Source organism: Rhinichthys klamathensis, unplaced genomic scaffold (assembly GCF_029890125.1).
Source record: "Rhinichthys klamathensis goyatoka isolate OS25496 unplaced genomic scaffold, OSU_Roscu_1.1 h1tg000422l_1, whole genome shotgun sequence".
NCBI lineage: Eukaryota > Metazoa > Chordata > Actinopteri > Cypriniformes > Leuciscidae > Rhinichthys > Rhinichthys klamathensis.
In genome coordinates, this window is record NW_026606920.1 from 518,441 (window position 1) to 534,930 (window position 16,490).

The 16,490-nt window shown below is 39.9% G+C and overlaps 1 protein-coding gene across 1 annotated transcript; it reads left to right on the forward strand.

Moving 5' to 3' along the window:
- Positions 1 to 9,081: 9,081 nt before the first annotated feature.
- nck1a (NCK adaptor protein 1a) lies at positions 9,082 to 16,308 on the forward strand. Its single transcript, XM_056235521.1, has 3 exons — positions 9,082 to 9,151; positions 14,989 to 15,698; positions 15,907 to 16,308. Exons 1-3 carry the CDS (start codon positions 9,118 to 9,120, stop codon positions 16,099 to 16,101), a joined length of 939 nt encoding a protein of 312 aa, XP_056091496.1. The 5' UTR covers positions 9,082 to 9,117; the 3' UTR covers positions 16,102 to 16,308.
- The last annotated feature ends 182 nt before the right edge of the window (positions 16,309 to 16,490 follow it).

Below are 16,490 nucleotides of genomic sequence, written 5' to 3' on the forward strand. Positions count from 1 at the left end.
TTATTGTACTTACCCTGTAACTACATGGAACAAGAGGGTAACAAGCACCACTTTAATTTACAGCCCGCAATGTCACACTTACCCTGTAACTACATGGAACAAGAGGGTAACAAGCTGCATGAAACAAGAGTATCTTTCCCCAATATTTAAGCAAAAGTTGCAATAGTTTTCGTTTTCAGTGCACTTTTGTTAAAAAGATTACATTTTAAAAATTACAGGGTACATATCTATTATATCTATTTATAAAGCCTATACAGTATGTACTGGTTCACCATTATTTCAAAAAGGTACGCAGTGTATGTTCTTGCTAAATTGATCACAAATGTAAGATTGTTGTATCATAATAGTAGAATAAGTACCCCTTAGTTCTATAATACTCACAATATTAATACTTTTTTAATTCTCTGGTTGTTACCCCTTTATTCCCCAAACTTAAAACATTGTTCCCTTATATTGTAAGTACTTTATAGGTACACTATAATTACCGAAGGTTACGCTGTAAAATTGCTTTAATTACCCAGTACTTTCCGGGCTGTAATCTAAATGTTACATGTATGTCCTGTGTTTCCCCCTGTTTAGTATTTTTGGTTCAGTCCAGTGTCCCAGTTTTCCCGCTCCTCGTTTGTGTTCAGTTCATTCACCTGTTTCTAGTTAATTTGCCCCAGCTGTGTCTTGTTCCCATGATCCATTCTCTGTGTATCTAAACCCTGTGTTCTCCCTCACTCCTTGTCGGTTCTCGTTTGTGTATGGTGTGTTACTGTCCCCCGTGATCCTTGTTTTGTTATTTAGTAAAGTATATTTGAATTGGACCTGTTGACTGCTGCTTCTCCTTCAACCTGCACCACACCCGTAACAGAAGAACCGACCAAAAGACAAGCGTGATGGCTGAAGACAGACTCTTCAACTTGCAGCAGAATGGCCGTTCGTTGGAGAGGTATGTAGAGGAGTTCCTGGAGGTTTCCCATCTAGTGAACTGGGGTGATTCCACTATTAACGGCTGCTTCCGGTTGGGACTGGACGATGATAATTTATTCCATCTCCGTGGAGAATTGTTATAAATCCGTCCCGGACTTTATTAATTATGTCCTAGAATTACATGGTTCTGATTTCCTCGTTGACTATGCAGAAGATAGTCAAAATCATCGTTCAGTTCCTATCCGGAAGTATGTAGGCGCCCCAGTTCACCTCGATCCGGAACCCTCTGCATACCTCTCCAAGAACTCCGTGTCCCTTACTTCACCCAAGATGGCCGAGTCTTCACTGCTGGTCCCGTCTAGCACAGATCCCGAACCAGAGCTTCCGCCGCTGGTCCCGTCCAGCCCAGCCGACCCTTCACCACTGGTTCCGTCCAGCCCAGCCAAGCCTGCACCACTGGTTCTGTCCAGCCCAGCCAAGCCTTCACCGCTGGTTCCGTCCGGCCCAGCCAAGCCTGCACCACTGGTTCTGTCCAGCCCAGCCAAGCCTGCACCACTGGTTCTGTCCAGCCCAGCCAAGCCCTCACCGCTGGTTCCGTCCAGCCCAGCCAAGCCTGCACAGCAGCTTCACGTCGCCTGCCCGCCAGCGCCCCACTGCAGCCCTGCCGAGCCTGAGCTTCCCTGCAGCCCTGCCGAGCCTGAGCTTCCCTGCAGCCCTGCCGAGCCTGAGCTTCCCTGCAGCCCTGCCGAGCCTGAGCTTCCCTGCAGCCCTGCCGAGCCTGAGCTTCCCTGCAGCCCTGCCGAGCCTGAGCTTCCCTGCACGCCTGCCGAGCCTGAGCTTCCCTGCACGCCTGCCGAGCCTGAGCTTCCCTGCACGCCTGCCGAGCCTGAGCTTCCCTGCACGCCTGCCGAGCCTGAGCTTCCCTGCACGCCTGCCGAGCCTGAGCTTCCCTGCACGCCTGCCGAGCCTGAGCTTCCCTGCACGCCTGCCGAGCCTGAGCTTCCCTGCGCGCCTGCCGAGCCTGAGCTTCCCTGCACGCCTGCCGAGCCTGAGCTTCCCTGCACGCCTGCCGAGCCTGAGCTTCCCTGCGCGCCTGCCGAGCCTGAGCTTCCCTGCACGCCTGCCGAGCCAGAGTTTCGCGTCACGCCTGCCGGGCCGGAGCTTCGCGTCACGCCGGCCGAGCCAGAGCCTTCTCCGCTGGTCCCGTCCAGCCCTTCAGAGCCTTCTCCGCTGGTCCCGTCCAGCCCTTCAGAGCCTTCTCCGCTGGTCCCGTCCAGCCCTTCAGAGCCTTCTCCGCTGGTCCCGTCCAGCCCTTCAGAGCCTTCTCCGCTGGTCCCGTCCAGCCCTTCTGAGCCTTCACCGCTGGTTCCATCCAGCATAGCCGGGCCTTCACCGCTAGCCCAGCCAGAGACTTTCCATGTCCCTTCTGCCCACCCAGAGACTGTCCCAGAGCCTGTGATTCCCCCCAAGAAAGTTTTGGGGGGGGGATATAGGCCACCCGAAGGTGCGTCTCCGCCATGGCCGCCCGAAGGTGCGTCTCCGCCATGGCCGCCCGAAGGTGCGTCTCCGCCATGGCCGCCCGAAGGTGCGTCTCCGCCATGGCCGCCCGAAGGTGCGTCTCCGCCATGGCCGCCCGAAGGTGCGTCTCAGCCATGGCCGCCCGAAGGTGCGTCTCCGCCATGGCCGCCCGAAGGTGCGTCTCCGCCATGGCCGCCCGAAGGTGCGTCTCCGCCATGGCCGCCCGAAGGTGCGTCTCCGCCATGGCCGCCCGAAGGTGCGTCTCAGCCATGGCCGCCCGAAGGGGATTCTCCGCCATGGCCGCCCGAAGGGGATTCTCCGCCCTGGCCTCCTGCACGTCCTGCTCCGCCCTGGCCTCCTGCACGTCCTGCTCCGCCCTGGAGGCTTTCTGCTCCGGGTAGGCCACTCCCTCGTCAGCCTCCAGGGCGCCCACCCCCCCACCCTTATTGATGTTACTCGGCGCGAGGACGCGCCTTGCAGGAGGGGGAGCTAATGTTACATGTATGTCCTGTGTTTCCCCCTGTTTAGTATTTTTGGTTCAGTCCAGTGTCCCAGTTTTCCCGCTCCTCGTTTGTGTTCAGTTCATTCACCTGTTTCTAGTTAATTTGCCCCAGCTGTGTCTTGTTCCCATGATCCATTCTCTGTGTATGTAAACCCTGTGTTCTCCCTCACTCCTTGTCGGTTCTCGTTTGTGTATGGTGTGTTACTGTCCCCCGTGATCCTTGTTTTGTTATTTAGTAAAGTATATTTGAATTGGACCTGTTGACTGCTGCTTCTCCTTCAACCTGCACCACACCCGTAACACTAAAACGTTACCATATATTTTTTATTTAATTACATTTTATTGATTAAGTTTCAAGTTTAAAAGGTTTTATTTATTGAAGCCAATACATAATGGCAGTACAAAGTATGTCATACACATTTATATATGTCATTTTATCTGTGGGCTGTATTACATCATCTCAGTGTGCACCATATTGTCATAGCAAACACATTAAAATAATGTCAGCACATTGAAATTTGTAGGCTTAGATTTGTAGCTTTACTGTTATCTACAACACAGAGCTAAATTTCATCCCGTAACATCATGTGCAAGCATTTATTGCCTCCCTTGAGAAATATCAAGGATCTATGACAATCAATGTTCTCACTGCTGCTTCAAAGAATGTGAGTCTGCTGGGCCTTGCTCACTGAAACCTGAGCATGTGCTGGAGTTTAGCTCTCTGACTGTCCAAAGGGATTACTCAGAGGCCTCATAAGTTGCAGATGTGGTCGCTTGCTCGGTGGACTTCTTCTCACAACATCACTCACTTTTAATTCTTTAGAGAATTAGAGAACAATTGCAGAACAATTAGTTCATGCGTTCATGACATCAAGGCTAGATTATTGTAATGCTCTACTGGGTGGTTGCCCTGCACGCTTAATAAATAAACTACAGCTAGTTCAAAACGCAGCAGCTCGAGTTCTTACCAGAACCCTGCAGGAAATATGACCATATTAGCCCGGTTCTGTCAACACTGCATTGGCTGCCTATTAAACATCGTATAAATTTTAAAATATTGTTGATTACTTACAAAGCACTAAATGGCTTAGCTCCGCAGTACTTGAGTGAACTTTTAAAACATTATAGTCCTTCACGTCTATTGCGATCTCAAAATTCCGGCCAGTTGATAATACAATATCAAAATCGACTGCTGGCGGGAGATCCTTTTCTTATTTAGCACCAAAACTTTGGAACAGTCTTCCTACCATTGTCCGGGAAGCAGACACACTCTGTCAGTTCAAAGCTAGACTAAAAACACATCTCTTTGACCTAGCATACACATAATACCCTATAGACTTCGATAATTCAATGTTAGGCTGCAAAGATTAGGTCAGCCGGAACTGGGAACCCTTCCCTTAAATCCTGATGTACTCGTTACATCATAAGAAGAATGGCATCTACGCTAACTTTAGTGTCTTTGTTTATCCCGAGGTTTTCCTGCAGCACGCCGGATCCAGGCCGTATCCAGATCTGACGAAGGAGATTCGCCTGGACCAGATGACAATGCAGTGCTGAAGTGTCAACCTCCCTTGCACTCTACAGATAAAGCGTTGTTGAAAATCTGGTTCGCGTACCCCGAAGTGATAAAATAAAATTCTGTATCAAATTTATAGGCAAGACAAGTAGTTTGTTTAGGCATGGTTTGTTGGGAAATTACAAACCTGCGCACACATATTCAAACGAATATAACTATAGAATCAATTTTTAATGTGCATGTGAACGCCATCAGGTCACAGGTTCGCGTTTAAAGTCTGTTTAGAGAGAACGCCGTCGTCTTAGTGGCCCCTAATGTAATAACAAATGATAATTTTGCTGGAAGTGAATCAATCAAAACCAACTTTAGCTGGAAATAACACTATTTAAAAATCGCTATAAAGCCAAAACAATCTCTGTTACCGTAAATTGAATGTTTATCTCTGTAAAGCTGCTTTAAAACAATCTCCATTATTAAAAGCGCTATATAAATGAAGATGACTTGACTTGACTTGAGTTGCCTGATTTAAAAAAAAAAAACAGACACACATTGCTTGAAAACATGTTCATCAGAACATATCTAAAAGAGCCTGTAATGTGTTTGAACTTAGTAAAACAATAATCATTAGCACTACCCGATAAAATCAAATAAATAAATTAAATTAAATTAAATAGTAAATAGCTTTGCTAGAAATATATTTTTTCTTCTTCTTCTCAAATCAAGGTCTTTCCAGGCTCCAGACGCAGATGATTTATGGGTCTCCTGAAAAGAATCTGAATATGCAACTTTATGATCCGCATGAGGAAGGGAGAACTAAAACAGGATGTGTAAACCTGAAGTGAGAGGGTTTAGCTGTGAAGTGTCTCATGTCATATTTCTCATACAGGCAGTTTTGTCTTTATAGCTTTGGATATCCCCAAACTCTCACGTTCCTGAACTCATTTCAGTCTGTTTTGTCCCATAGCACTGCTTCTGAAAATGGAAGTTCAGTGTTGTGAGGAAGGAGGCCTCAGTTGGTTTGGTTTATACTTGGCCAACCACATTGATTAGATGTGTTCGGCTACAAACTGACACAAACAAACTGTGATTGGTTGCTTTTAATATTGGTCCGGCAGTCTCATCCTCTCTATGCAGTTCCTGGATAAAATAAGCAGCATTGGACCTTGTTTTTTGCCGATAATCATATGTCTAACATTAGAAAATAGGTATTAGCTACTTATGGGAGTATCATGGCAAGAGAGCTGAAAAGGTATTGTAATTTGTCACTAAGCCTGTGTTTTTGGAAATGCAAATAGTAATGCAAATGTCTAAAAAATTTAAATAAAGGATGTATATTTAACAAATGTTTTGGAATCGTTTATTTGTTATCCGTTATTTATTTGTCTGTTGCATGAAATCCATGAAATGAAGCCCAGCATGTTGGCTCTTGTTTCCAGTGCAGGGCAGCTGCAGGCGAATCCTGTAGTAAAGCTGCCCTGCATTTGTAGGTTTTGGATGGGTCACAAGCACTGAAGTGTTTGTGCTTTTATGTGGGCTCTGTTATCCTTCCTTTCAAGCTACTATGAAAAATAAAGTGAAAGTGAGGTTTATTTTCAGGTGCTGTATGTTCAATATATCTCATCATTGTCTAATCATGACAGAGTGAATGCTGGTGGTTATGAAAGCTCATTTCCACCACATTAGAAAAAAGAAATGCTTTGGTAAGTCATATAATTATGATCATCCTGATTATATTATTAAAGTCAAAATTATGACATAAAAAGTCATAATCATGATATAGTATTCTTTTAACGTATATCTCATAATTATGACTTATTATGCATAATAGTCAAATTTGAGATACACATCCATTATCACTTACAAGTCATAATTATGATTTGAAACAGACACAATTATGACAAATAGTCGAAATTAAGACAAAAGGTTGAAATTAAGAGATAAATAATTTGTGAGAAATAAACGTTAATTTATGAGAAAATTATGAGATATTATAATTGTCATAATTCCGACAATTGTTGCATAAAAATAATATTGCATATATAATATATCTCATATTTATCTCATAATTAATTTTTATCTCATTTAATTTTTTATTTCATAATTTCAACTTTTTATCTTAATTTAAAGTATACTTAGCATTTCAAGATGTGTAGCCTTTCCAATACTCCATGTGAAAGAACCCATTTGAAAGAACCCATTGGATAGAACCCATTTGATTAACCCATTTGATAGAAAGTATTTGATATAACACATTTGAAAGAACCCATTTTGAAAGAGAACCCATTAGATATAACCCATTTGGAAGCACCCATTTGATAGAACCCATTTTGAAAGAACCCATTATAGAACCCATTTGATAGAAGCCATTTTGAAAGAACCCATTATAGAACCCATTTGATAGAAGCCATTTGATATAACATATTTGAAAGAACCCATTTGAAATAACCCATTTGAAAGAAACCATTTGATGGAACACATTTGGAAGAACCCGTTTGATAGAACCCATTTTAAAAGAACCTTTATTTTCTCTCTCGCTCTCTATCTGCATCTCTGCCTCTTTATGTCTGTTTTTCATATTATGGATGCTGCTTATAGCATGCTGTGCCTGTCCCTTTTTTCAGTCACTGGACCTTCTCACACCCCTCAGGAAGCAATTCGGCTCCATAACTGTGACCTCATTCCCTTAAATTACAGCTTTGTCCACTGGACCAGGTGCTCCAGAGGTGCATTTGACAGCCTCTCTTTCACAAGCTCTGCAGGTTTGTAAACAGATGACAGCACTCGCACAGCCGAAGAGTTGAGAGAACTGTGAGAACTTGTTCATTCAGTGTAGTTTACTCACAGTATATGGAACCACTGGGGGACCGATATTGAATATCCCATGCCATGAAGACCCACATAAGGTCAATAAACTGACGTACAGGCCATATAAAGCCTTAGATTCACTCACCAATCTAGATCAGTAGAACTCAACTGGTTTTGCTTCATGAACTAGATTTTGAACAACAGTGTTGACCTAACACAATATCATCACAATACATCTGTTTATCATACAAAATATCAACAAAATTACATATATAGCCCTACATTAAACCCCCTTTTTCTATATCTGTAAGGCTGATTTGGAACAATGTGTATTGTAAAAAGTGTTACACAAAGGTATACAACAGTCAGCATATATATAAATTAGGGCTGTCAAATGATTAATCGTGATCAATCACATCCAAAATAAAAGTTTTTTTTACATAATATATGTGGGTGCACTGTGTATAATTATTTTATATATATAAATACACACGCATGCTTGTATATATTTAAGAAATATTTTCATGTATATACTGTATATAGATTTATATATAATTTATATTATATATAAATATAAATATTTTATATATAAATAATATTTTTTTCTTAAATATACATGCATGTGTGTGTATTTATATATATACACAAAATAATTATACACAGTGCACCCACATATATTATGTAAAAAAAAACTTTTATTTTGAATGTAATTAATCACGATTAATCATTTGACAGCCCTAATATAAATTTACTGTAAATTGATATAAATTTAATTTTCTTACTATTATTAATTTTTACTATTTAAGTTTTATATATTTCTATTTCAATATTCTTTTATTTCCATTTAGTAATTTTAGTGCTTCAACTTAAACCAATTTCAGTTAGTTGCCAATGCAACATTTCTAATTTTCATTTAGTCAGTTTTTCCATCTAATATTTATATTTTGTTTCATTTTGTCATGCTCAGGCTTGAAAGCAAGGACCAGAAACTGAGGTAAAACTCAAACAGGCAGTTTTGTTTGCAGATATGGCAGTAACACAATGCATAAACAAGAGATGATACCTGAGATCGTTAGCAGATGAGACTTGTATTGTTGACTTTGAGTCTTTGTCTTACAGAATCATTGGAGCACACACACACACACGCGCGAGGGAACAACGCTGAGACAAGGGATGACTGGAATATGATTGGAGATTGACTTGGATGAGGTAACTACAGTAGCTAGCAAGGTAATCAGGAACATAAAGTGGGTAAGTAGCAAGAAAAGTATAGCCTGCAGCATCAGACAAGGCCAGAAACGGCTGATGGTGTGTGTGTGTTTATATAATAAAATTGCTGCATGTTTTGTGGCTCACCAGAGCATGCACTCTGTCCGTAAACTAATTATACGCTGTAAAAAAAATTATATGATCAAAAACTCATGACAAAATTACTTTAACTCATCAAAATAATTTAAGCAATTGTTTAAAAAGCAAAAAGTTGTACGAGATTCAACTCAATTTAACTCAACCCAGTTATTTATATTAACCCAGCTTAATATAATTTACGATTAAATGACTATACAGACCAGTACCAGCAACTGAACTTAAGTTTTTCAGTTGAAATAGGTAGAAATGTTTTACAGTGTTGTCATGTTGAAGACCCTGTGTGTTTGAGGCCCATCCAGCCACTAGAGTCTACAGAAAGGACCTCTTGACAGCCATTGGTTAAGGACAGTCATGTGTGTGGGGTGGAGAGTCGCTCTGTCTGTAACTCTGGACTTTCAGGAAGTTCTCATGGAATAGCTGCTGCTCTGTTACAGAGAGAGAGAAGGAGAGAGCCGTGGTGTGTGAGGAAGGGGGGCTGCTCACAGAGCTGGGAATGGATATGGCTAACCTTTTTAAACACTTCTTTCGTGAGTACATATTTATAATCTTTTCCACAGAAGTATATCACTTTTGCTCAACAAAGTTGTTGCCATTGCCCTGCATGTACTGTTGACAAATTAACTTAATCTGAAGAAAGAACAATTTCTGCGAGTTTCTTCATACTTGATGTGATTTTTAAGTTATATACTTGTGTTGTCAGCTCTTTGTAACTGTCCTTGTGTTTGTCTTGCCTTCTTTGAGGGTAAAGATCAGCTGAAAGTGGGCTGATAAGGGTTTATTGTTCAGTTTGTGATTATTTAGAATGTGTTTCTCTTATGTTATATTAAGAATAAAAAAAGTTATTAGGAGTTTAGTGCTTAATGACATTTTGGTTTGTGTGTCCTTTGGTTGTAAACCTAGATGAGTCACTCATATAATGTTATATGCACAACTGCAAGCTCATTGACTTACATTTTACAGGGCAGTAAGTATAGGCTACACTCAGGTACTTCAAATACTTTCTTTTTTCTATAAAATTTGCCATAAGAGAGGGAGGAAATAGCAGCAGGCTCTTCGGGGTAGCTTGGACAGTCTTAAAAAACAAAAATCAAAGCAGAAACCCATGCAGGCCCCCTCCACCTCCTCTACTGTCAACTTGAGCTGCTCTGTGAAGGCGGCCGGAAGCTGTCTAATTCAACGCAGATTTCTAGTGCAGGAAAACAGAAGGATGTGAGGCAATGAATAATTGAGGCCTTTGACTCTGGGTTTCTTTCTCTCTCATTACGTTCTTCTTCCCCTTTGTAACACATTCAGCATTTCAGTGTTTTATTCCCCGCATTACAGTGGACAAGACAGTGGGGTGTCGTGACTTGGCAGAGTGAAGCAGCGGATCTTGCAGGACAAAAGAACAGTAGCGACGGGACAGAACACTTCAACAAATGAGACTCCTTATTTGCTTTTCTCTTTTTTTGCACTTGTTTTATTTGCTCACTTTTGAATAGCCGGACTTTTCGGGAAAATTCAGGAGAAGAGGGAAAAAACTGCAGGCTTCTCTGATGGCCTCCTGCCAGCTCTCTTTCTTGCTCTCTGTGTCTGCCTCTCTTTCTCTCTCTGTGCATTAGTATGCCGTGGAAGTTCAGAGAGGCTATTGTATACCAAACAGAGGCGTGACCGATTCCTGCACAAAGGGAAAATGTCTCAAGTGTTATTTGTGTAATTTTGCATTCAAAAATCTGTTGCGGAAAATTAGCCACAAAGCAAAACATATTGTCGGTTGAAATGAGAAAGAAAAGGACAGAGCAGCTGTGAGGTCAAAAGTGAACAGAAACACATGCTGAAGTTCATCACGGGTTTATATTTGTGTGGATGCGCGTATTGCGTCACCTGAGAATTAACGGCGCTACCTTTGCTGACAGTTCTAGGACGCTACATCTGTTTGTGAAGAGGCTATCTGTCTTATGATGTCATTAGTGGAGTGAGCTCAGCCCGAACAGAAACAAAGGCAGGGTGATTTGGCTGCGTTCGCTCGGTTCCTGTCGTGGATATGAGAAAGCAGCTTGCCACGGGTCACGTTACATTGATAATCACACTCAGCTTTTTCAAAAACCTGGGCTGAGCGAGAGATCTCATTCAATGTTGAGGGCAGATGACAGCAAAATTAGGTCAATTCAAGATGTTCAGTTGTGTTTCATGGGGAAAATGATGAAATTGCACAAAAAGCCACATGCAAACTTTGTCAGACGTATACAAACTCGTTACAAACCCTACATCTCTGTTCAGCTTTTGGGTTGAACTCTGAAGAACTGAAGACTTTATGACAGTCTCAATTATGTTTTAATATATACAGTACCTGTGATGCCAAGGTTTTTACTTTAGGAAGAATTCTGCCTTATCTCTGCTTTTGAATGTTTTCCCGCATGTGGAAAACTGGGAAATTGACTGGAAAGCTGAGCTGCCGTTATTCTGGCTGTCAGAGGAAATGAAGCAAAAGCAGACAGGACACAGTGCCTCAAGCTCCATCCTTGAGTCACGTCATAAAGACAGTAATGCTTTCATTGCTGTGGCCTGGACTTTCCATTGAAATAAAATTTCAACTTTATTGGCTTTTCCACACATCCGCATGATGGTTTTACTTCTCAAAATGGTTGCATCACATTGATCATGATAGTGGTTAATCACTGACAACTTGTTTCCCTCCAATTTTATGCCTGTAACTTTTATGTTTCCATGGTTATTTGGAATACAACTACTGTTACAGATGAGTTTGGAAAGTTTGATTTTGATGGAGCAGATGAGCTCTGTAATTCCACACATGTGAACGAGGTAACTGGATCACGAGGGTGTTTTACATTTCAACACTCTGCCCTATTTTTTTTTTCTGGTATTTATTTTACAGGAAACTGGTATTTATTTTGTTCTTCCTGTTGATGTTCATGGATGGGCAAAAATTAGATTTCCTTTTCATTTGGAGGGGACATATTTTGGTTTAGCCATTTTTTTGGTCATTCCAATAAGTTTATAACTCCCATGAACGGATCTTCTTAGTAAATAATATATCTTTTATTAAAAGTTGATGATTGAGTCAGTAAAGAATTGTATCTGAAGAGAATTTGTGTTGTTTACATTACTGTAAATGCCATTTACATAAAACAAAATGCCATTTACATACACCACCAATATGTTTCAGCTAAAAGCCTATTTAAAAGTTTGGGATCATTATGACAATTTTAGATTTTTCAAATTAAAATGTATTTTTAAAACATGTAAAAAAGAATTTAAAATGTAGCCTATACATTAATAAATTTGAATGTAATTTAAAAAATGTCAAATAGAATTAAAAATGTATACATGTATAGTTTTACTGGGACTCAAGATAACTTTCTTATTATTAGCACAGTTGAAAATGATTGTGCTACAATGTGCAAACTACAATTTCCTGGAGTTAGTTCACATAAAAATGACAATTCTGTCACTGTCACTACTAGTACCCCCTCATGTTCCAAACCCATAAGACTTTAGTTTATCTTCGGAACACAAATGATGATCTTTTTAATGGAATCATCTGAGAGATTTCTGTCCCTCCATTGACCACTATACGCAACTACCACTTTCAAGCCCCAGAAAGGTATACGACCTCAGAAAGGTATACGACCTCATAAAAGTAATCCGTGTGACTCCGGTGGTTTAACCTCAAATTTAAGAAGCGACGCGAGTGCTTTGTCTAGGCAAAAAACAAACAAACATAATTTACCACATTATTTTCAAGGTAGGCTATTAACCTGCAACGCGTGTTCAGTTCACGAGAGCACAACGACGCATGCATGTTGTGTTGACGCAGGAGCAGACTTTGTTGCGTGAACGCGCGTGTCTTATGGGTTTTGAACAATAAGGGTGAGTAATAAATGACAGAATTTTCATTTTGTGGTGAACTAACCCTTTAAGGACACTCACATTTTTGAAGTCCAATTTTTGTTTCAACAACGGGAAAAAAGAAAACCCATTTCTCTAGAAACTCATCAGCCTATTGTTCTTCTGAAGTCTTTTCCGTGAACTATACTCTCTTGAAAGAAGAGTGAGAGCAAACTGGTTCTAACCAGTATACAGATAAGTGGACAGCCCTGCTGCACAACAAGATGAGAAGTAGTACATCAGAGTCTCTAGTTTGAGAAACAGCCCCCCTCACTGGTGCTCAGCTGGCAGCTTCATTGAAAAGTACATGTCAAATATCAGTTTCATCAGCAACAGTGAAGAAGAGAAGCCTCTGGGAAGCTGCTGGCCTTTAGGCAGAGTTTCACAGATAAAGTTTAATCTGAAACTTAAATAAATAAATAAGAAGGTGTGCTGTTGTGGGAACAATTCGATTGCAAGGCCAGTGAGAAATGCCCTAACAAGCTTATGGGAACACGAACACCTGTGGGAAGCGCTGCAGAAAGCAGATGAAACTTCAGCTGAATATGTTCATTTAATTTAATGCATCCTTGGTGAACAAGTATCAGTTTCTTGAAAAACATAAACAAACATAGCGATTCCGGACTTTTAGTACGGTTGTGTAAATTTTTTTGCTGCACAGTGCAGAGTTCTGTCATTTTTTGATCCACATTTTTTTGAAAGGAGGAGGAGATGTTGACAGCGCTGGGTGTTTATTTTAGCATTTGTGTAGACACAGGCTCCGTGGATTCAGGCCCAGAAATGAGTATGTTAAATTGATCAAACTGATGTTTCATTACCAAATCACTAAATTAGAATTTTCTCTTTTGGGATCAGGGTGTATTTTCCTGATTTCAAGAGTCAAGAGGCATCATTTTATCATTTGCATAGTTAACACTAAGGAGAACTGTGCACTGAAATGCTTGTGACATGTCCTGTCACAAGCCTGTGTCTGACATGTACATTACAGGTTTTATTTAGTAGTTATGTAAAACAATTTATGCGAGATGGTAAACCTGTCTTTTGTCAAAAACATGTCAGTTTGTCAATATTTACATTATTAGCAATTATTAGTCTAATGATGTGCAGATATGAAGTCTGTAACACTTGGCTGTCAGCTGGTCTGTGATTGTGCAACAGTAACACTGTTATTGTACCAGTGAACCAAAAGTGGGACAGAGGGGAAAAAAAAGATTCTATACAAAATGTTGTATTTTCTGTAAATAAACTTTTATGTGTTTATATGAACAAAATGTACCTCTATGTAATTTTCCTTATGGGTTTTCCCGCCAGTGACTGTCACTATGGAGCTAGAAATGTGTCTTTATTATATGCGACAAAATAAATGATCTGAGAGAAGAAGAAAAATAATATTTGAGACTAAAAAAAGTTTTGAGAGAAAGTATTTTCTCATTGAACATAAAAAATATAAATTTAACATTTTTAAAATTATTTCTGAGAAAGAAAATCTCTCTCAAAATACTTTGAAAAAAATTCTTAAATATATATTTTTTGCTATCAGTGTGATAACTTTTTCTCTCAAACTTTTTTTTCTTCTCTCAGATCATTTATTTTCTCGCATATAATAAAGACACATTTCTAGCTCCATATGTCACGGCCCTTAGTGTGAGATCATAAACTTGGAACCCAAATGCTGAACTGTTTTGAATTTAGTAATGATTTTAACAATTTAAGAAAATTCACATGGATAATTGGGATTAAGCGTAACTAAAGTCACTCTGATGTACTAAATTACCATTTAAAATTTTGGGCTCAGTAAGATTTTGTTTTTTAAAAGAAATTAATACTTTTATTCTGCAAGGATGCATTAAATTTATAAACATTAAAGACATTTATAATTACAAAAGTTTTCTTTAAAAAAAAATTGTTCTTTTGAACTTTCTATTCATCAAAGAATCCTGAAAAAAAGTTACCACGTTTCCAAAAAATAAATAAATAAGCAGTACATTTGTTTCAACATGGATAATAATAAGAAATTATTAAGCAGCATATTAGAATAATTTCTTAAGGATCATGTGACACTGAAGACTGGAGTAATGATGATGAAAATTCAGCTTTGCATTACAGGAATAAATTATATTTTAACATATATTCAAATAGAAAATGGTTATTTTAAATTGTAATAATATTTCACAGTATTACTGTATTTCTGATCAAATTAATGAAGCCTTGTTAAGCATAAGATATATTTTTTAAAAACATTAAAACATATACCGACTGCAAACCTTTGAATGGTAGAACATTTTTATTACTTTTATGAGCTTTGGGTTTAATTTCAAGGTGTTGAAACAAGAAAAAAGTCTATGTGGCACATTATGAAGATAAATAATGTCAGTTTGCAATGGTAAGATACCAATAGTATCATTAGTTAAGTTTCATTTATCAAAAAAAACAGTGAAAAAAGCATTGCTCATATTAACATTTTCTGTGACTGCAGGGATTGGGAAGGTGAAGCAGAAAGGCTGTGTGCGAGATTTGCCCTCCAGCTCAGAGAAATATGATGGCGATGAGCGACTGTATGACCTCAACCTGCCCGCACTGGTGAAGTTCAACTATACCGCGGAGCGGGAGGACGAGCTCTCTTTGGTGAAGGGCACAAGGGTCATCGTCACGGAGAAGTGCAGCGACGGTTGGTGGCGAGGAACCTATAATGGCCTTTCTGGGTGGTTTCCCTCCAATTATGTCACAGAGGATGTGGACAGGACAATGAGGGACGATTCCATGAGCTCTCTCAAAGATAAACTGGCCTCAGTGGGGCACAATAACAACGGCTCTCAGGTTCTGCAGACTGTACAGGCACTTTATCATTTCAGCTCCGGCAATGTCGAGGAGCTGAATTTCAACAAGGATGAACTTATGGATGTGTTGGAGAAACCTGAGAATGACCCTGAATGGTGGAAGTGTAAAAAAGAAAATGGGCAAGTGGGTTTAGTGCCCAAGAACTATGTTACAGTTGTACAGAAAACACACAAAGAACTGGGGAATTCAGGACCACCTACTTCAAACTATGACATTAAGCCCTCTATGGATGGAAAGTTTGGAGGAAAACAATGGTACTATGGGAAACTGACACGGCACCAGGCTGAGATGGTCTTGAACCAGAGGGGTGCGGATGGTGACTTCCTCATCAGAGACAGCGAGTCTACGGTAATTGAATTCAATTGAAACTGTGTCCAAACATCAAATGTTTATTTTTTTTTTTTATTAATATAAATGTACTTTTTTTCCTAATTTATATATTACCAGCCTCTGGTAGTAGAAATGGAATTTTGCATATTTATTTACTTAAGTAGCCTACTTTTTTTATTTAGTGTGTGCCTTGTTATGAACAAACATTTCATTTTTTACTTTCCAGCCAAACGACTTCTCTATCTCTCTGAAGGCAGTGTACAAGAACAAACATTTCAAGGTGCAGCTAAAAGATGGACTGTACTGCATTGGTCAGCGCAAGTTCAGCTCCATTGAGGATTTGGTGGAACATTACAAAAAGGCCCCCATTTTTACCAGTGAGCAGGGAGATAAACTGTACCTGATTAAAGCATTAAACTGAGCCTACAAGAGCAACATCTAACTCTGCCATCCATCAGCAATAACAACAATAAACTATATTGACTGTGCATTGGGAAAGTGTGAAAACTTCTTTGGTTAAATGTAAATGTTAGTGTTACATTCAGTATGTGTTTGCTTTAGCATTGCTCCAATTTGGGATATTCAGCTATTTTAAATGCAAACTCCAGTTGATATCAGATAAGCTATCTTTGTAGTCAGCAGTCCAGCAGTCCAACATCACTTCACTTCATCTTTGTATGTACTTGCATAGGCTTCTTGTGATTATTCAAGACACTTAAAAAGTGGAGAATGAATGAAATATCACTGCAGTCAGGTTTTTTCCTTTACATTTAATTTGTTTAATTTAATATCAAGAGCCCCTCAGAGGAC

Bases quoted from the DNA above. Each gene is read 5' to 3' on its own strand.
- nck1a (XM_056235521.1), top strand. From the start codon at position 9,118: ATGGATATGGCTAACCTTTTTAAACACTTCTTTC. The intron at 9,152-14,988 runs GTGAGTACATAT...CTGTGACTGCAG, and splicing joins CCTTTTTAAACACTTCTTTC to GGATTGGGAAGGTGAAGCAG. The intron at 15,699-15,906 runs GTAATTGAATTC...TTTACTTTCCAG, and splicing joins TCAGAGACAGCGAGTCTACG to CCAAACGACTTCTCTATCTC.